We start from the raw sequence: 22,310 nt of genomic DNA on the forward strand, positions 1-22,310 counted from the left end.
TTCTGGAAACCTAGAGTAGAGGGAATGGAAGCTAGGGCAGTTGCATGCTCCTCTTGCAGGATATGGGAGGTAAGGGTCACTGCTGGTGTCTTCTCTGACTTTACCTGCGAGAAGTGCGCCCAACTCCAGCTCCTCAAAAACCGTGTTAGGGAACTGGAGCTGGAGCTGGAGCCGGATGAAGTCAGGATCATTCGGGAGGCTGAGGGGGTGATAGAGAGAAGTGATAGGGAGGTGGTCACAGCCAAGGTACAGGAAAAAGGCAGCTGGGTGACTGTCAGGGTGGGGAAAGGGAATAGGCATACAGTGCAGGGATCCCCTGTGGCTGTTCCCCTCAATAATAAGTATACCATTTTGTATGTTGTTGGGGGTAATGATCTACCAGGGGAAGGCCTTAGGAGACAGGTCTCTGGTACTGAGCCTAGCCCTCTGGCACAAAAGGGAAGCGGGGAGAATAGGAGAGCAAATGCAGTGGGGGATTCAGTAGTAAGAAGCACAGACAGACAGTTCTGTGGATGCAAACAAGATGAACGGATGGTATGTTGCCTCCCGGGTGCCAGGGTCTGTGATGTCTCAGATCGTGTCTTCAAGATGCTTAATGGGGAGGGTGAGCAGCTAGCAGTCATGGTACACATCAGTACATATAACAAAAGTAAAAAAAAGGACTGAGAATGTATAAAACAAGTACAGGGAGTTAGGTTGGAAGCTGAAGTCCAGTACAAACAGGGTAGTTATCTCTGGATTACGACCACTGCCACGTGATAACAAGTTAAGAACTAGGAAGAGAGTGCAGCTAAACACACGCCTACAAGGCTGGTGTAGGAGGGACGGCTTCCATTATGTAGATAATTGGAGCACATCCTGGGGGAAGGTGGGACCTTTACATTAGGACAGGTTGCACCTGAACGAGAAGGGCACAAGTATCCTGGGAGGGATAATAAAATGTGAGGCTGGATGAACACAGCAGGCCCAGCAGCATCTCAGGAGCACAAAAGCTGAAGTTTCGGGCCTAGACCCTTCATCAGAGAGGGGGATGGGGTGAGGGTTCTGGAATAAATAGGGAGAGAGGGGAAAGCGGACCGAAGATGGAGAGAAAAGAGGATAGGTGGGGAGGTAGGGAGGGGATAGGTCAGTCCAGGGAAGATGGACAGGTCAAGGAGGCGGGATGAGGTTAGTAGGTAGGAGATGGAGGTGCGGCTTGGGGAGGGAGGAAGGGATGGGTGAGAGGAAGAACAGGTTAGGGAGGCAGAGTCAGGTTGGATTGGTTTTGGGATGCAGTGGGTGGAGGGGAAGAGCTGGGCTGGTTGTGTGGTGCAGTGGGGGGAGGGGATGAACTGGGCTGGTTTTGGGATGCGGTGGGGGAACGGGAGATTTTGAAGCTGGTGAAATCTACATTGATACCATTGGGCTGCAGGGTTCCCAAGCGGAATATGAGTTGCTGTTCCTGCAACCTTCAGGTGGCATCCTTGTGGCACTGCAGGAGGCCCATGATGGACATGTCGTCTGAAGAATGGGAGGGGGAGTGGAAATGGTTTGCGACTGGGAGGTGCAGTTGTTTATTGCGAACTGAGCGGAGGTGTTCTCTCTGGAAAGCAGACAAGGGTGGGGATGGAAAAATGTCTTGGGGGGTGGGGTCGGATTGTAGATGATCGAAGTGTCGGAGACCACTCTCTCCGTGACTCCCTTGTTCGTTCCACACTGCTCTCCAACCCCACCACACCCGGCACCTTCCCCTGCAACCGCAGGAAATGCTACACTTGCCTCCACACCTCCTCCCTCACCCCTATCCCAGGCCCAAAGATGACTTTCCATATTAAGCAGAGGTTCACCTGCACATATGCCAATGTGGTATATTGTATCCATTGTATCCGGTGTGGCCTCCTCTACATTGAGGAAACCAAGCGGAGGCTTGGGGACCGCTTTGCAGAACACCTCCGCTCGGTTCGCAATAAACAACTGCACCTCCCAGTCGCAAACCATTTCCACTCCCCCTCCCATTCTTTAGATGACATGTCCATCATGGGCCTCCTGCAGTGCCACATTGATGCCACCCGAAGGCTGCAGGAACAGCAACTTATATTCCGCTTGGGAACCCTGCAGCCCAATGGTATCAATGTGGACTTCGCCAGCTTCAAAATCTCCCCTTCCCCCACCGCATCCCAAAACCAGCCCAGTTCGCCCCCTCCCCCCACTGCACCACACAACCAGCCCAGCTCTTCCCCTCCACCCACTGCATCCCAAAACCAGTCCAACCTGTCTCTGCCTCCCTAACCTGTTCTTCCTCTCACCCATCCCTTCCTCCCTCCCCAAGCCACACCTCCGTCTCCTACCTACTAACCTCATCCCACCACCTTAACCTGTCCGTCTTCCCTGGACTGACCTATCCCCTCCCTACTTCTCCACCTATACTCCCCTCTCCACCTATCCTCTTTTCTCTCCATCTTCGGTCCGCTTTCCCCTCTCTCCCTATTTATTCCAGAACCCTCACCCCATCCCCCTCTCTGATGAAGGGTCTAGGCCCGAAACGTCAGCTTTTGTGCTCCTGAGATGCTGCTGGGCCTGCTGTATTCATCCAGCCTCACATTTTATTATCTTGGATTCTCCAGCATCTGCAGTTCCCATTATCCTGGGAGGGAGTTTTGCTCGAGCTGTACGGGATGGTTTAAACTAGTTTGGCAGGGGGTGCGGAACCAGGTTTGTAATTCAGAGGATGAGGTATTCAGCCTTCCAATGGACACAACAGGGAGTGAGGTTGTTAATAAAGAAATGCGGTCGATGAAGTGTGATTGAGGACACAGATGGTTTGAGGTATGTATACTTCAGTGCTAGAAGTATCAGAAATAAGACGGATGAACTCAGAGCATGGGTCGGTATTTGGAACTATGATGTTGTGGCCATTACAGAAGTTTGCGTGACTCAGGGAGAGGAATGGTTTTTGGAAGTTCTGGGACTTAGATGCTTTAAAAGAAAAAGGGAGAGTGGAAAAAGAGGTGGGGGAGTGGCATTGCTAGTCAGGGATGGTATAGCAGCTACTGAAAGGCAGTTTGAGAATGATACGTCTAGAGAGTCAGTTTGGGTTGAGGTCCAGAGCAAGAAAGGAGTGATCACTTTGTTGGAGGTTTTTTTTTTAAAACAGACCCCCTAATAGTTCCAGAGAAGTAGAGGAGCAGATTGGGAGGCAGATACTGGAAGGGTACAGAAGTCACAGGGTTGTAGTCATGGGTGACTTCAACTTTCCAAATATTGATTGGAAACATTTTAGTTGTAACAGGTTAGATGGAGCGAATTTTGTCCAGTACATTCAGGAAGGATTCCTGACACAGTATATAGATAGACTAACACGAGGAGAGGCCACTTTGGATTTGGTGCTTGGCCAATAAGAGCATTTTGGTGGTAGTGATCATAACTCTGTTACTTCTGCAATAGTCATGGAAAAGGATAGGTACATACAGCAGAGTAAGGTTTATAATTGGGGGAAGGGTAATTACAATTCAGTTAGGCAAGAGTGGGTAACATAAATTGGGAACAGATGCTGTCAGGGAAGAGCACTATAGAAATGTGGAGATTGTTTAATGAATCCATACTGCGTGTGCTCGATATGTTTGTCCCTAGCAGGCAGGGAAAATGCCATGGTTCTCAAGAGAGGTCGAACATAAGAGGAAGAAGGAGGCTTATATAAGGTTTAGGAAACAAGGAACGGAAAAGGCTCTAGGGGGATACAAGTTATCCAGGAAGGAGCTGAAGGAAAAGCTTAGGAGGGCTATAATGGGGCATGAGAAAACCTCGGCAGATAGGATCAAGAAAATCTCCAAGGCTTTTTACACGTACGTGTGGAATAAGAGAATGACCAGAGAAAGGGTACGTCCAATCCTTGTAAAGGGAATTTGTGCACGGAACCTAAAGAGATAGGACAGGTCCTTAATGAATACTTTTCTTCGGTATTCACAACTGAGAGGGGCCTAGTTGTAGAGGAGGACAGTGTGAAACAGGCAGGTAGGCTAGAGGAGCTCGGCGTTAGTAAGGTAGATGTGTTAGGAAGTCTGAAGAAGTTGAAAATAGATAAACCCCCTGGGGCCTGACGGGATTTACCCAAGGATTCTATGGCAAGCTAGGGAAAAGATGGCAGGGCCTTTGGCAATGATCTTTTCATCCTCGCTGTCCACAGGTATAGTGCTGGAAGTTTGGGGAGAGGTAAACATCATTCCCTTGTTCAAAAAAGGGAATAGGGATAACCCCCAAAATTACAGACCAGTTAGTCTTACTTCAATGGTGGGCAAATTATTGGAAAGGTCTCTGAGAGACAGGATTAATGATCACTTGGATAGGCACAGTTTGATTCATGATAGTCAGCATGGATTTGTGAGGGGTAGATCATGCCTCACAAACCTTACTGAATTCTTTGAAGAAGTGGCCAAACCCATGGATGAAGGTAGAGCAGTGGATGTGGTATACATGGATTTAAGTAAGGCGTTTGATTAGGTTCCCCATGGTAGGCTCATGCAGAAGGTAAGGAGGCATGGGATAGGGAGAAATATGCCAGATTGGATTTAGAATTGGCTGACCCTTTGAAGACAAAGGGTGGCAGTAGACAGAAAATATTCAACATGGTGCTCAGTTACGAGTGATGTACCATAAGGATCAGTTCTGGGTCCTCTTCTATTTGTGATTTTTGTAAATGATTTGGATGAAGGCGTGGAAGGATGGATTAACAAGTTTGTGGATAATACGAAGGTGGGTTGCATTGTGGACAGTGTGAAGGGCTGTTTTAGGTTACAGAGGGACATTGATAGAATGCAGAGCTGGGCTGAGAAGTGGCAGATGGAGATTAACCCTGAAAAGTGTGAGATGATTCATTTTGGGAGGACAAACTTGAAAGCAGTTTACAGGGTTAACAGAAAGATTTTTGGCAGTGTAGAGGAGCAGAGGGATCTTGGGATTCATGTTCACAGTTCTCTGAAAGCTGCCACCCAGGTGGATAGAGTTCTTAAGAAGGCCTATGGTGTGTTAGCTTTCATTATTGGAGGGATAGAGTTCAAGATCTGTGAAGTTATGCTCCAGACATACAAAAGCCTGGTTTGGCCACATCTGGAGAATTGTGTCCAGTTCTGGTCGCCTCATTACAGGAAAGATGTGGAAGCATTGGAAAAGGTGCAGAGGAGATTCACCAGGATGTTACTTGGAATTGAGGGAAGGTCTTATGAGGAAAGGTTGAGAGCGTTAGGGCTTTTCTCTTTAGAACGATGAAGGATGAGAGGTGACTTGATAGAGGTACACAAAATGATCAGAGGTATAAATAGAGTGGACAGCCAGGGTGGAGGTAGCCATTACGAGGGGGCATAGTTTTAAAGTGAGTAGAGGTAGATACAGGGGAGACGTCAGAGGTAGATTCTTTACTCAGAGCATGGTAGGAGCGTGGAATGTATTGCTGGAGAGGGTAGTAGAGTCAGCCTCATTAGGGGCACTTAAGGGGCTATTAGATAGGCATATGGATGATAGTATATTGTAGGGGTGGAGGTTAGATAGACCTTAGGTTTAGGGTAAAAGTTTGGCACAACATCATGGGTTGAAGGGCTTGTACCATGCTGTGCTGTTCTATGTTCTATGTTCTATTCCTCTCATTTCTAACTCCTATGTAATAACTTATTTTTTCCAAGTTGGAAGCTGATTAAATTGTACTTGTGTGGCATATCTGTGCATAAAGCCAGTGTAAAAAAAGTCTCTCCTTTAACTTCTGCATTATAACTTATGTATTTTGTGTAAGTCTGAAGTGTTCTCTTTGACAGAGTGATGCTGTCATTTTGTTACTTTTAATATTGTACCCCAGAAAGTGATTGTAATTAAATTTACCAAATGACCCTCAACTGAAGAAATTATAAACACGTTACCATTATTTGTGATTTTTACTTTAACGTTAATCAAAACCAAAGCAAATTAAAAATGAATTGACAGGCAAATGATACTTCAGAGATAAAGATAAAAATAACTTTAAATGTACATAAAACAAAGATACATCTTGCAGTACCGGGGTGCGATTCTCTCTCTGCTCATACACATGTCCCTAAAGAATCCTAGGGCAGGGTACCTCATTGTCAGGTACTCAGCCTGGTTGAGGAAGTGTGGGAGCCTCCAAAATCCATTCTTCCTGCCACAATCCCTCCTCCTCTTCAATGACCATGACTTTGTACCGCCCATCCCACCCTCACCCCCACTCAGATATGGCATGTCCCTCACTGCTCCAGATGGTTAAGAAGGTGAATTCCCAACATCTGCCTGCTGTGCATTAATGGAGTCACGTGAGAGAATGCACCTTAGAATGAACATCTTTAAGAAAGTGGTTTCCAACAGCCCGCTTGTGTCAAACATTATGGTCCCCTGACAATGAAGATCCAAGGTATGCCACTAAATATGAATCATCAATTCTCATACTTTGGGAGTCTCTTTTTATCAAGGCATACATAAGGAATTCAACATCCTTACCACTGTGCCAGTGCATGAAACTCAGCACCAAGCCGATGGTCCACTCACCAGTAATGTCGCTTTCCAAATATGTTGGACACATGGTCAATATATAGCAGACATCTCAAATCTATACAGAAGTTATCACCCATGATGCCTCTACAAAATCCAATGACAGAGTAGCTGCTTTAATATCATGTTCTTTCTCTGGTCAAACGTTGAGGCACTGGTTACTGTTAGTCAGCTGCGTTGGGCTGGCTACAAACATTTAATTAATTGTTTAACATTTTGCTGAATCTATAAACACTCCTTTAGTACTGCCAAGATAATAAAATGTGAGGCTGGATGAACACAGCAGGCCCAGCAGCATCTCAGGAGCACAAAAGCTGACGTTTCGGGCCTAGACCCTTCATCAGAGAGGGGGATGGGGAGAGGGAACTGGAATAAATAGGGAGAGAGGGGGAGGCGGACCGAAGATGGAGAGTAAAGAAGATAGGTGGAGAGAGTGTAGGTGGGGAGGTAGGGAGGGGATAGGTCAGTCCAGGGAAGACGGACAGGTCAAGGAGGTGGGATGAGGTTAGTAGGTAGCTGGGGGTGCGGCTTGGGGTGGGAGGAAGGGATGGGTGAGAGGAAGAACCGGTTAGGGAGGCAGAGACAGGTTGGACTGGTTTTGGGATGCAGTGGGTGGGGGGGAAGAGCTGGGCTGGTTGTGTGGTGCAGTGGGGGGAGGGGACGAACTGGGCTGGTTTAGGGATGCAGTAGGGGAAGGGGAGATTTTGAAACTGGTGAAGTCCACATTGATACCATTAGGCTGCAGGGTTCCCAGATGGAATATGAGTTGCTGTTCCTACCTACCTACCTCCCCACCTACACTCTCTCCACCTATCTTCTTTTCTCTCCATCTTCAGTCCGCCTCCCCCTCTCTCCCTATTTATTCCAGTTCCCACTCCCCATCCCCCTCTCTGATGAAGGGTCTAGGCCCGAAACGTCAGCTTTTGTGCTCCTGAGATGCTGCTTGGCCTGCTGTGTTCATCCAGCTTCACATTTTAATATCTTGGATTCTCCAGCATCTGCAGTTCCATTATCTCTTTAGTACTGCCAACCCTGATTATATGCTGAAAATGCAAAACATTTCATGTTATTAATATTGATTGGTGGTGACGGACCCAAATATATTTGTGTTTTGAATGCAAAACCATAGGATTTTCCTACCTGTAGGGATTCTTCAATTCCTCTGTGATAAAGTTGAGCTGATTCCTAGAAAGGCCAGATGTAAGCACAGTGTACATATTAGTACCAACATCAAATGAAATTGATTTACTGTGCCAGATTCCTTTAAGTATTTTGTGTGCTTCCAAAAATAATTACAAACTTTCGAGCATCTACATTTGATAGCAAGGATTCCATATATTTTAGTTAAACTTTTAATATATAGGCATTATCCATTGAATCATATAACAAGATAGAAAACCAAAAGCAATTAGACAGTCTCTTACCATCCATCATAAGACCAAAGTCCATTATAAAATGCCAAACTAATAGAACCAAAGGAGGTTTGAGCTCCATCAAAGGAATTTTTAAAGTTCTCTGTATTTCCTGCAGAGGAGAATGTGCATTACATAATTGTTACTTTATATGTTTGACTGATGAGGTCATGGTATTTCTTAGTCAGTCACAAATAACGTCACTTTAAGGTATTTGAAAAGTGATCATAACTACAAGGCCCAGCACCACCACCTTCACAGGGGAACAGAGGATGGGCAATCAAGCAACTTTGCCTGTATTACCTACAACCAGAGAATACATTTTAAAATGCCTCTGTTTGTTTAAGAAGTAAGTTTTTAAAACAGCATACCAGTCACTACTTGAAGCAGAGTAAGAACGATATCCTGGCCAACATATTTCATTTATCCAATACTGCATTAAAAACCTGGTCTCTCTTGTTGCAGAATGATTACGACTTTGGCCTTTATGACCATGGTCACTGCATTCCAAAAGGTATCTGTTTTAAGATTTTAATGTTATGGTACTATGTACATTCAAGTATTTATTTAATTGTCCAATAATAGCCTACATCTGTTAATCACAGCCTGAATACTATCCATATTTAAAGGACTAATTGGCAAATTATTTACAGGCACCCTTTGATATTACTTTATTACATTATACATTATTTTAGGAAGCTTTCTTCTCAGTCACCCAATTATCCAGCCAAATTATGTTTGTTAAAAATGGAATGCAATGCACTTGCAATTGGTGTTGCTGTAATAATGACATGCAGATACAACTTTAACTTTGAAAAATTAGCCAAATAATAACCAAAATGAGGAATAAATAATCAGATGTTTCATTATTTAAAGTGACCATTGTTAAAGTACTGATTGGCAAATTATTTACTGGCAACCTTTGATATTGAAAAATTTTATTCTGAGTAGAACCTAAACCTTTCATAGTTTGAGACTTTAATCCATATATGTAGCCAATACTCCGTCCTTGAGTTAAACACTGAAATATTTTATATCAAGTTATTCCAATAAAATTTTCATAAATGATGTGAAAAGTTAGATATTTCTCTAAAGTCCAGAGAAAGCTCTAATTGAGTAATTTTAAATGCAAACCTCTCTGTTATAATGATCACAAGTAACATTGAATAAACCAGGACAGCAAAATTAAAGTCTTGAAACTTAAGACCCAGAGATGAAGAGACATTTTAAAAAAAAAGTTACAGGTAAATCTGATAAGAACAATATTAAATTTAATCTAAGATTGGGCATTTAATGCAACTTCCTATTGATATTCATTGTCAGACATCAGTAACATCCCACCTTGTGCGAGTAGAACAATCCCAGCCACAATGATGACAGCAATAATGATCAATTTGGCAGCAGTTAAAAAGTTCTGAACGTAGCTAGCCAGTTTGACACTAATCGAGTTCAACAATGTGATTAACACTGAAAAAGATCATTGAAAAAATCAATAATCACCAAAAAAGACTGACAATTCCGCATTTAGCAATCTCAAAGAATTAACTAAAGTATGAAATGTTTCATCCTAGAATATATCTAAACCCATAGATGGAAGACAGCAAAATTAAAGTCTGTCTTGAATGTTTGCTGACTCAGTGGTTAGCACTGCTGTCTCACAGCACCAGGGGCCTGGGCTCAGTTCCAACTTCGGGCGCCTGTCTGTGTGGAGTTTGCAGATTCTCCCTGTGTCTGCGTGGGTTTCCTCTGTGTGCTCCAGTTTCCTCCCACAGTCCAAGGAAGTGCAGGCTAGGTGGATTGGCCATGCTAAATTGCCGTAGTGTTCAGGGAGGAACATTAAGTCGGTTAACTGGGGGATGAGTCTGTGTGGGATGCTCTGGGGAATCAGGATGGACTTGTTGGGCCAGAGGGCTGGTTTCTACACTGTAGGGTTTGTATGATCCAATCACATAATTCTACTTTACTCAGTGATATAAGTATGGCCAAGCTATCATCCCCAGTCATGACTCACACCAACTGAAAGGAGGGGGAAGAAGATTGAGGTATGCAGTCAGGTCAGATGGAGCAGCTCCATCATGTTCAAGTGGACCCTGGCGATGTTAGCAGCCAGTAGAAACCACCCAACTTGTGCTTAAAAAAGGTGCTCTCAGGCAGTAGTTATGACAAGACAAAGAGTAAGCAATGGCTCAAGCAGGCAGTGAGGAACCTGAAGAGTGCTGCAAAGAGTCCCTAGTGCAGACTTTAATCATCAGTGTCTCAGCCTCTAACTTCACAGGGTTGGCCATGAGGTGAGGCTGCAAGTTGGAAAGTCAAGAATGTGGAGCGGTCAGAAGGCTGAGCACTAGGAGTGGTTATCTGTTGAAAGGCTAGGGCACAGAGAGCCTTCTTCATTCAGAGCACAGGAGAGGCCAAGCCAAAATGGCACCACTGGGTTAGATAAATTACTTTAAAATTAATCTCATGTCATTCAACAAGGTTACCAGCCCAAATAAGTCATTGATATTAAAGCAAAATAATATTAAACTAAGCAGTATTAAATGAAGACATAATTGTTTTTCAGTATCAACTACAGTCATTCCTGACCACAGCTTCACTCTCCTGGGCTGTATATCTTTCCTCTGCCACTTTCAGATTTTACTGTGATCCGTATGTGGCTATCATCTTGCTGCCTCACAGCTAATCATCATTCCCCGATCTACATTCCCAAGAAACACCTCTATCAATATGACCTAAAATATTCTACCAGGACATCATTCGTCTGCCACAGCCAAGTCTTCCTTTAGAATACCCTTTTTAACATACCTCTTTGACCATTTTGATCTTTAATGGTACTTGCTTATTAAGTGTCTTAGTGTTAAATTTTGGCTCAATGTTCCACCAGGATCTTTAGTCATAAAATTAGAAGCAATTATATATGTTTGAGGAATATGAATAATAATAATACTTACTAATTGCAACTGCGGCAAGGCATTTGATGACAATCTGTGGGGGCTTACAGCCAGGATAGAAGGGTGTGGCTGCATAGTCTGCAAAACTCAGACAGATTATAGCAAATGAAGAAGGTTTTACAACAACAATACACATCCATGAATACAGGAATGCAGGAATTGGGCCAAAAGCTTCCAGGAGATATGAATATTCCCCTCCTGATTTTGTGATCATTGTTCCCAAGTCGACATAACACAGTGCACCTAGCAAAACAAGAAAAGTACCATCAGAGCATTTTGCATCACTGTATCTACAAGATGAGTCTCCAAGGATATATTTGAGATTAATTCAAATTCTTCAAGTTGTGAACACAAGAGTGTAAGAAATAGAAACATCCCATTGATCTGTGGCTCAATATGAACATTGCTGACCTTGGTCTTCACTCTCCCACATACTCCGCTTGATTTCTTGAGAGACCAAACATAAAGTCATAGAATCCCCACAGTGCAGATAGATGCTATTCAGCCCATCAAATCTGTTCCGCTCATCTGAAGACCATCCCATCCACACTTTGTAAACCCACATTTAATATGGCCAATCCACCTAACCTGCACATCTTTGGACTGTATGAAGAAACCAGATCACCAGGTAGAAACCCACTCAGACAGGGTGGGAGAATATGCAAACTCTACACATTCACCCAAGGATGGGCTCAAACCCATGTTCCTGGCACTGTGAGGCTGCAGTGCTAACCACTATGCCACTGTGCTGCCTTTCAGTTTTCATTTTTTAATCTTTCCACCTTAGCTCTAAAACAGTCGATGAGGAAGCACTCACAACCCTCTAATGTAGGGAATTCAAAAGTTTAAAAGCCCCCTGAATGAAGAAGCCTTCTCATCTCAGACTTAAATGATTGACTCCTAGTTCCCTTTGTTCTAAATTGCCCAGTCAGTGCAAAGAGCGTTTCTGTACCTACCCTGTCACGCCCCTTCATTACCTGGCATGTTTCAGTGAGACCAGCTCTCATTCTTCCAAACTCTAGGAGAATAGGGCTAATTTACTCAGCCATGACAGGACAATCTTCTCATCCCAGAGACTAATCTATTGGAATTTTGCTTTAGTGTCTCTAATGCAAATACATTGTTTCTCAAATATGAAGACCAGTTATATGCAATATTCTCAGTGTGGTCTCATCAAAACCCTATGTAATTATAGTAAGACTTCTTTACTCCTATACACCAAACATTTTACTTCAACTGGAAATGCATCATTTGCCTTTCCAATTTCTTTACTGAACTTGCACACTATTTTTCTGTGTTCCATGTACAAGTGCACCCAAGTGTCTCCAAACGTCAACACTTATAAGTTTCACTTGCTATTATAAATCATAATCTGCACTTCTATGCTTGCAACCCACCTCCTGGCTCGTTTCCTTCTCACTGAATCTAGCTGTGTCAGGAGCCTTTCTGTGTCTTCTTCCAAGTTTGCATCCACACCTAACTACGTCTTCAGGAAACTTAGATGCATGACTGTATGTCTCTGTTTATGCCATCGACATTGACTGTAAATAGCTATGGTCGCAACACTGATAACATTCAACTATTCACAGTCTGCCAACTTGAAGTTTTCCCATTTATCGTATTCTCCGTTTTTTATCCATTACACAAACCTCTATTCATGCTACTATATGACCCCAACTCCATGAGCCATTGTATTACCTATTTGTGGCATCTCATCTAATGACTTGAAATCCAGATATGTACTGTTATGATCCCAGTTGATGGTAATGCTGGTCAAGTTCGCTGCCAGAGTGAAATGTGGCATGATTGATCATAAGTCTAAGTTTTGCAGTTGGAAGTCACACATTATTCACACAAGTTTTTCAATGTTCTTTAATTTAAAAGAAACGCAGCCTTATTTCACAACAAAAGAACAAGTCACATATACGACAGTTTAAAATTTTTCTTTACATAAACAGCAAAGCAGTTTCACATTTTTTTTTCCCGATTTTTGAACCAATCTGTCAAATGTTAAAGTTGATCTCTCTCTCTCTCTGCACCTTCTCTGTGGCTGTGTGTTCTGCTACCCTGATGCACTTTGTATGGTACCATCTGCCTGTACAGCATGTAAAACAACACTTACTACTGTATCTCAATACATATGATAACAATAAATCAAACATAAGCTCATTACCTTACTTTTGATGACCTAGAAACCCATTTCTAGTTCTTGGAGACAGTAAGAACTGCAGGTGCTGAAGTAAGAGTAATAAAAATGTGGAACGAGAAAAGCATAGCAGGTCAGATAGCATCCGAGGAGCAGGAAAGTAAGCGTTTCAGGTTCGAGGCCCCATTGCAACCCCCTGGTTATCTCCTCTGGCCTGAAAATCTTCAGCCAGCCCGAAAGAAAGGTTCTGATTCAAAACTGACTTTCCTGCTCCTCGGATACTGTCTGACCTGCTGTGCTTTTCTAGTTCCACATTTTTTGACTCTATTTCCAGTTCTGATTGACTGAACCTCGTTTCAGTTCTGACAGCTTCAAAACTTCCACCTTAACTCTCACAGCTTGGAGATTTCACAAACTAAATTGCTTTTCTGCTTGAATCTGTATTTTTATTTCCCCTTTGGATCTCAAACTACTTGTAGCCTCTGATCTGTTTCTCTGGGTCAACTTCTTAAACATTTCAAGCATTTGACTTAAATCACATGTACTCTTGGAGAAGATATAGTTGGTTCTTTGTCAGTTCTAAATATCTTCCTGAACTTATCTAAAAAATTACTTTCACAGAACTGAAGCCACAAATCTACTATATCTCTACAATCCAAATTCCTAACGCTAATGACACAATGTAGATTTTTATCACACTACATCCACCACTTCCCTTTTACCTACCCTATTAATCATATTCTGAAAAAACTAAAATATAAAAGAAATCTGACAAACAGATTTCCCTTAATCAAAACGTTATTGTTCTATTCAGACTATGATTTTCTATGTGTGTTTTTAATATTTATGTATTAATAGACTGTAGCACTTTCTAAATGATTGATATCAGTGCAATTGCCCAATACTACCCTATTTTCTCTCTCCTTCTTTTTCCTTGGCTTGTATTGTTACATTTGCAAACTTGCAACTCTGCTACAACTGTTTCAGAATCTATGGCATTTTTATAAAAATCATTGCCACCACATCTATCTGGTAACTACCTCTTTTTGAACTCTCAGATATGGGCCATAAGATCCTGGTGTTCTATTGGATTTTAGTCATGTGAATGTCTCTAGAACATTCTCTTACTTCCCTCTTATTAGCCCCTTGATTACCTTTCATTTCTGGTATATACCTTGTGTCTTCTGCTGTGAAAATAGACATCCTTGCTGTTATCACATTCTCCATGAAAATTTCCTCTAACTCTTGCTTCCAAGAGACTAATGTATTTAGCTGCACTCTTCCTTTTTCTAGATATTTTTAATCAGCCTGTACAAACATGCAGCGACCACCTCTGTAGCTGATGGGACTTGGATCCAGACCATCTGGCCCAGAGGTAGGGACACTAGCACTGCACCACAAAGTCCTCTTCTTCCTTCATTGTACTTGTAAAAGTTTTTACAATCTGTTCTAAACTTCTTGGCTAGATACATTAAATGCTTTTTAAAAAATGTTTTATCAACTTTGTGATGGTCCATTGCTGGTTGACAAAATGTTCAATATCCTTAAACTTAATACATTCTTTACAACATTTTTAAAAATGTAATACTACCCTTAACCACTTAGGTAAGTCATTGATCTCTCATGCTAAGTTTTTGTTTCTAAGTGAATTATGCTTTGTTAAACATTTTGAATTGCATCTTTAAATGTTGCAACTTTTTATTTCCCGATTAATCATGTCCAGCTCTTCCCTTGTTCTGCTGTATTTGGTTTTGCTTAAGTTTCAAATTCTTGTTTCCGATTAGAATAGTAGAGTAAAGATTTCCCCTCCCTGGAAGTGGTGTGGAAAGTGGCAGGAATGATAAGTATTTCATCCAGGACAAAGACTTATTCCTTTCCACCATGTTATCATGTGAGTTTTGGGTCAGAAGGCCCATGTGCCACCTTCTCATCCTCCACCAGTTAAGACCCTTATGTGATCAATTAATAGCCACTCAAGCCTTAGCCAATGCCCATCCCACCATTCAGCCCCTATTGTCTGCTGTTCTGATAGGCAGGAAAGTTGGCTGCCCTCCTGATAGGAAAACCAAGCATCCTTCATTTGCCTCAATGTAAAGGCAACAGGGCAGAGGGTGTCTGGTAAAAACCCACCCCAATAGCTTTATGTTATTGATATTGACATCCTGACACTCCCTACCCATGGCCTTCATCTACAAGCTAGGTAGCCTGGCATCAATCATTTGGAAAGTGCAACAGTCTATTAATAAACAAGTATTAACAATGCACTTAGAAAGTCATAGTCTTATTAGAATAAACCAATGTGTTTTTAGTGAAAGAAGACTTTTCTGCTCACTAGTGCAACTCTTTTTGTAGAAATTACTGCACAGCCTGGGCCTGTAGTGACATTCTCAGTTCCCTGAGGCTGGCAGCCTCATGTAGGAAGGCGTTTCAGTGGCAAGGCTCCTGGTTGAATGAAAAGTTTGCCAGAAAGGGCTTAAGCCCCTAACTGTTGCTTGATGTGATAAGTTTTCTCACCGTCAGGAGAGGGTTGTATTGCCGCCAAATTTATCTTCCCCAAAGCCTACTGCACAGAGCACAACATCTTGGCCTTAATGTGGAATTTAACTGTATTATAATCATTAGTTCCCAGCTGATCTTTTACTATCAGATTGCTAAATAACTTTTGCTCATTAGATAGTACTAAATGTAATACAGCTTTATCCCAACATAATATATTGCACCAGGAAACTCATTTCTAGAAAAACATTTTACAAACTCAACTTTCAGTCCACTTTTAGCAAATTTGATCGTTCCAGTCAATATGCAAATCAAAGACCTCCACAATCATTACATTGTCTTTGTTACAAGACCCAATACTTCCTTATATAATATTCTGTCCAAAAGTATAAATACTTTTAGAGAGGCTATAAACTACTTCCACTAGTGTGTTCTGACCCTTGCTATTTTTAACCTCGACCTTTACAGATTAAACTTTCCAAATTTCCAAGCTAATACATCCTGATATCATTTTGTCTTACAGGACAGTATTTGCAAAGTATTGTGTGCCTTTGGAATATTTATTTCTCAACCTTAGTCAATCTGCAATCTTGTATCTGTAATGATAATTACATCTAAAACTATCTATCTCTGTTATTGCTCCTTTCACCTTTAGCCATGAGTGAAATTCCGGAAGACTGGAGGGTGGCTAATGTTGTTCCATTGTTTAAGAAAGGGAGCAAAGACAAGCTGGGGAACTATAGGCCAGTGAACCTAACATCAGTGGTAGCAAGTTATTGAAGAGGATACTGAGGGACAGGATCAACCAACATTTCGATAGTCAAGGTCTGATTTTGGATAGTCAGTATAGATGTGTGCGTGGGAAGTCATGTCTGACAAATCCTTTAGAGATTTTCAAAAAGGTAACCAAGAGGATACATGAGGGTAGGGCAGTAGATGTTGTCTATATGGACTTTAGTAAGGCCTTTGACAAAGTCCCTCACAGTAGACTAGTCACGGACATTAAATTGCATGGGATCCAGGGAGAATGGGGCGGCACGGTGGCTCAGTGGTTAGCACTGCAGCCTCACAGCGCCAGGGACCCAGGTTCGATTCCAGCCTCGGGCAACTGTCTGTATGGAGTTTGCACATTCTCCCCGTGTCTGCGTGGATTTCCTCCGGGTGCTCCGGTTTCCTCCCACAGTCCAAAAATGTGCAGGCTAGGTGGATCGGCCATGCTGAATTGCCCGTAGTGTTCAGAGGTGGTGCGGGTTATAGGGGGATGGGTCTGGGTGGGGTGCTCCAAGGGGCAGTGTGGACTTGTTGGGCCGAAGGCAGGAAATCTAATAAATAAAAAAAACTAGCTAATTGGATTCAAAATTGGCTCAATGGTCAGAAGCAGAAGGTGATGGCTGAAGTTGTTCCTCAGATTGATGGCCTGTGACTAGTGGTGTGCCACAGGGTTCAGTGCTGGGACCTTTGTTATTTGTCATTTACATAAATGACCTGGATGTGAATGTACAAGGTGTGACTAGTCAGTTTGTGGATGATACAAAATTAGGAGGTATTGTTAATAGCGAAGATTGTTGTCAAAAATTACAGAGGGCTCTTGATCAGATAGGGAAGTTTGGCTGAGGATTGGCAAATGCAGTTCAATACAGATAAGTGTGAGGTTTTGCATTTTGGAAAGTCAAATCAAAGTGGAACTCATACAGTAAATGGTAAGGTCCTGAGGAGTTTTGTGGAAGAGGGACCTAGGAGTATAAGTACATAGTTTGTTGAAAGTGGCATCACAGGTAGACAGGGTGGTGAAGAAGGCATTTTACATGCTGGCCATCAGTCGAGGCAATGAGCATGGGAGTTAGGACATTATGTTAAGTCATTGGTGAGGCCGCATTTGGAGTATTGTATAATGAGGGGTAATCTTACTGAGGTGTATAAAATCATGATGGGCATAGATAGGATGAATGCATATCATCTTTTTCCCAGAGGTTGGGAATTGAAAACTAAAGGGAGTAGGTTTAAGGTGAAAGGAGATAGATTTAAGGAGGACCTGAGGGGCAACTTCTTCACACAGAGAGTGGTGCGTATATGGAGTGGGTTGCCAGAGAAAGCGGTTGAGACAGGTACAATAGCAAAATTTTTAAAAATTGGATAGGTATATGGATGAGAAGGGTTGAGAGAGATATGGAACAAATGCGGGCTATTGGAACGAGCTGACTGGACACCATGGTCAGCATGGACCAGTTTGGGCCAAAGGACCTGTTTCCATGCTGCATTATCTTATGACTGTATGACTTAATTTATATTTTGCAGATACTCCAAACATTCATATAAAGATACTTCATTTGTTTACTGCTATATCCTCCTTGAACCTTGCTCTCTGGCGCACTAAGACTGTCTTTATTTCTGTTCCTTCCTGTTCCACGAAACCACATTGATATACCTTTCTATTGCCTCAACTTTTATCTTCAGATTTCTAAATCGCCCTTCGCCAGAACCCTCCTCCCTCTCTGGAAGCCTAAAGGTAATTTCCATAATTTGACCATATATGCTAGTGCACTATTCTATTTGTGTGCCCTATTCCTTCCTGTCTCACTCTGGTTACCATTGCATTTATCACCAACCTGTACTATCACCTTGTCTTTTCTCTTTAACTTGCCAAATCTCCCCCCATTTGAACAATTCCTACTCCCCTCCCCATTGCACAACATTATTTAGGTTAAAGTCCTCAGTAGATCCCTAGCTATATGACTCATTGCTCAAGATGGATTACTTTTCATCAGCACTGAAACTTCCACTCCATTCTCACTTTTACAATGCCGTTTGAGGGGCTAAGTATTTCTAGCATTTTCTGGTTTTATTTCAGATTTCCACTTCTGAAGTATTTTGCTTTTGTTTAAGTTTGGAACATCTGGCATTTATCTTCTTACCAAGTCTATATAATAGGCATATTGTTTTAAGGAAATATGTATGTTGTGGTCAACAGTTTGAAAGCGGGATAGATATGTGGGGTGGCACAATGGTTAGCACTGCTGCCTCATAGCACCAGGGACATGGTTTCAATTCCAGCCTTGGGTGACTGCCTGTGTGGAATTTGCACATTCTGTCCATGTCTGCATGGGTTTCCTCTGGGTGCTGTGGCTTCCTCCCACAGTCGGGTGGATTGGCTATGCTAAATTGCCCATAGTGTCTAAAGTAGAAAATGCAGAGATAGGGTAGGGGTGGGTCTGGATGGGATGCTCTTTGGAGGGTCCGTGTAGACTTGATGGGCTGAATGGCCTGCTTCCACACTATAGAGATTCTTTGGTATGTATGGCCAAATCATCCAGTGTTTGGTAGTAGGATGACACATATTGGTATGGACTTGGGTATAGGCAACATAACTTCAAAGGTACAAAAAACAGAAGTTGCTGGAAAAGATCAGCAGGCCTGGCAACATATGTGAAGAGAAATCAAAGTTAATGTTTCAGGTCTGGTGCTTCTTCCACAGAACTGCACTTTTCCAGCAACTTTTGTTTTTCTTTCTGATTTACAGTATCTCTGTGGTTCTTTTGGTTTTTATAACTTTAAAAGGTTGATGATTACACTAAATTTATGAATGTGTAGTCAACAGAGAGGATGAGAATAATGAATCTCAGAAGGGTATGGACAAACAGGTAAAATGGACACGGAACATGCAGATCAAATTAATGCAGACCTGTTGAAAGTGGTATATTTGGAAAGAAATGCCAACAGGAGCAATATAAACAAAATTATCTCAACAATATACAAGAGGAAATAATGCTGTTTGTTGGCTAGTCACCTCTGATTGACTGAAAGGTAGCCATGGAGAAAATAATGCGGAAGTTTATTCTCGCCAAACTTCGAAGTAATTCAGAAAAGGTGCAAGGCTTCACCATATTCCTTTTGTTCACAGAGAACAAATCCCTGACTATGAATCTATGTCATATCTATCAAAAATTAATGACACTATGGCCTAACAGTTTATATTAAATTGGTCTTAATGCAGCTTTAGCATTCTTGGAATTATTTGACAAGTGCTGCACAATCACAGAATTATATCAAGCATTAGACACTTCGGTTTAAAATTTGTAAGCACTGGTTTATTGACTATGGTCTATACTCTGACTATCAGTAAAGACTACGTGCTTAAAATTTGCAGAAAACAAGGTTGAAATTCGGCCAAGCTGATTTCACTTAAGATTTTATTAGCTATCAAACCTTCTCTTCTAAGTGCACACTGAAATCACTGTTATCCTGTGTGCTTCAGTGCTGCATTAAAAAGTTTATTGCTGAAGTAACAATGATTATCTACTTAATAATGTAGGAATTCTCTTAAGCAATAATTAATTTTTGAATGTTACGTGGTGCATGAAACAGTTTCAAGCAGAGTCAGGATATGATGAGTAACTAAATTGTACATCACACATAGTGCAAAGTTACTAAGTAACAACATGTTTAAAAAATAACCTCTTTGTCACTTGGGAAGAATGGTTGTTAAAAGTTGCTTATGTGTCAACTGGAACTATTTTTCCCTTGTAAATTATCTGCCAAAATTCTTCAGTATCAAAATTAAAATAAAATTCAATCTGATGCTAGTTATAGAGTCATACAGCGTGGAAACAGACCCTTCAGTTCCATCAATCCAGGCTGATCATATTCCCAAACTAGACTAGTGTCATCTGCCTGCACTTGGCCCCTATCCCTCCAAACCTTTCTTATTCATGAATGTATCCAAATATCCTTTAAACATTGTAACTGAACCTGCATCCATCACTTCCTTTGTCAGTTCATTCCACACATGAACCACGCTCTGGTATCAGAACCGCTGTCATGTCCTTTTTAAATCTTTCTTCTCTCACCTTAAAAATATCCCCCACCTGAGGTAAAAGACCCTTGTCATCCACCTTATCTATGTCCCTCTTGATTGTATAAGCCTCAATAAGATTGCTCCTCAACCTCCTATGCTCCAGTGAAAAAGACCGAGTCTTTCCGATCTATTTTATATCTCAAAACCTCCATTTCTGGCAAAAACCTGATAAATTTTTTCTGAACCTTCTCCAGTTTGATAATAGCCTTCCTGTAACAAGGTGACCAGTCTACACACTGTACTCCAGAAGAGGCCTCACCAATGTCCTGTACAATCTCAATATAATGTTCAATTCCTATACTCAAAAGATGCTGCCAGACCTGCTGAGCTTTTTCAGCAACGTCTGTTTATGTTCCAACACTCATCAGCCTGAGCAATGAAGTCATGCGTGCTAAATGCTTTTTAGGCACATTGACTACCTGTAATGCAAATTTCAAAGAATTATGTACTGGAACCCCTAGGTCTGTCTGTTTCATAACACTGTCCAGGGCAGTACCATTAACTGCATAAGCCCTGCCCTTGTTTGTTTTTCCAAAATGCAATATCTCACAGTTATCCAAATTACACCCATCTGCCAATTCTTAGCTCATTGACCTAATTGATGAAGATCTCTTTGCAATCCTAGATCCTCACTGTCCAGTATACCACCAATCTTGGTCTCATCTGCAAACTTACTAACCATGCCTCCTATATTCTCAACCACAACATTTACATAAATGACAAATAAAAGCGGACCCAGTACCAAACCCTGTGAAACACCACTGGTCACAGGCCTACAGTCCGAAAAGTATCAGGGAGCAAACATTTATGCTACATACAAATATATAAATTAAGAGTAGGAAAAGGTCATTCAAGCCATTGAGACTTCAATAAAATTCTGGCTGATCTGATTACTCTACATTCCTGCCTACACCCAATAACCTTTCACCCTCACTTATCAAGAATTTGCTTATTAGGAATAGAGCTGATGCTAAGAATTATGTTGCATAGAACAACTAGAGTTGTATTGATTCATTCATTGAGTATTTTGAATTGTTTAACAATAGCCTGGGTACATTTATATTATTTTCTGAATTCTTTCATGATTTTGTGTGCTCATTGTACAACTGCATATTTAATCTTTAGAATGTGAACCTGCTGTGGGGGTTGGTGAAAGATGCTATAACATATGATTTGAGATGTTATTAGGTGATTTGTGATTTTTTTAATTTCAACTGATTTTTTTTCAGACTACATTGTGGATAGTGATGTTTGCTAATAAATGGTGGCTTATTCTAAATGACTGGGACATTTTAATCAAGCATTACATTTCATACTTGTAAGATAATAGACACTTCTTCACTCTTTATGAATCTGAAGCAGATGTAAATCTTTAACTTAACGGATTATTAATTCTTTCCATACCTAATTACGTCTTTTCCTCAGCAGTTGTGAGATAGCGCAATTATTTTTTCATTGTTGCAATAAAGGAAAAGTGTTATAAAATTCCTAAGTACATCTTTACTTTTGCTATGATTTTTCTTTATTCTGTGGCTTTTTAGAAAAGCTGTGCTCTGAAACAAATTGAACAAGATATTATTTATTACTTACCTAATGTTGCTAGGACTCCACAAGCTGTCCAGACAATCAAACAAGGTCCCACTGCTCCAGTATGGAGTAAAACAGCTTTAGGCGAGATGAAGATTCCAGAGCCAATCATTGTCCCCACAATGAGACTGATACCACTAATCAAGCCAACCTTTACAAGGAGTGGAATAAAGAAGAAAACAAAATACTTTAACAAGAAAACAAAGAACAAAAGGCCATTTAGCCCATTTTGTCCATAGTTCAGGCAGAATTTATTCTTTGAGAGAATACTTATGACCTATCCTATTCTTGAGAGAATGTTTGCATAATTGTTCTGAAAGATACCCCATAGACAATCAAGAAAC

The 22,310-nt window shown here is 41.5% G+C and overlaps 1 protein-coding gene across 2 annotated transcripts in view; it reads right to left on the reverse strand.

Moving 5' to 3' along the window:
• slc7a9 (solute carrier family 7 member 9) overlaps positions 1-22,310 on the reverse strand; it is a 71,307-nt gene that overhangs the window by 26,847 nt on the left and 22,150 nt on the right. Inside the window, exons 3-7 of one of the 2 annotated variants that reach the window (XM_048547216.1) lie at positions 21,970-22,117; positions 10,886-11,128; positions 9,279-9,404; positions 7,950-8,049; positions 7,666-7,710 (exon numbers count right to left, since the gene is read on the reverse strand). In XM_048547216.1, coding sequence (XP_048403173.1) covers positions 7,666-7,710; positions 7,950-8,049; positions 9,279-9,404; positions 10,886-11,128; positions 21,970-22,117 — 662 coding nt within the window. The remainder of the gene's footprint in view (positions 1-7,665; positions 7,711-7,949; positions 8,050-9,278; positions 9,405-10,885; positions 11,129-21,969; positions 22,118-22,310) is intronic. The other variant, XM_048547217.1, reaches the window with a different exon arrangement.

Source organism: Stegostoma tigrinum, chromosome 16 (assembly GCF_030684315.1).
Source record: "Stegostoma tigrinum isolate sSteTig4 chromosome 16, sSteTig4.hap1, whole genome shotgun sequence".
Taxonomy (NCBI): Eukaryota; Metazoa; Chordata; class Chondrichthyes; order Orectolobiformes; family Stegostomatidae; genus Stegostoma; species Stegostoma tigrinum.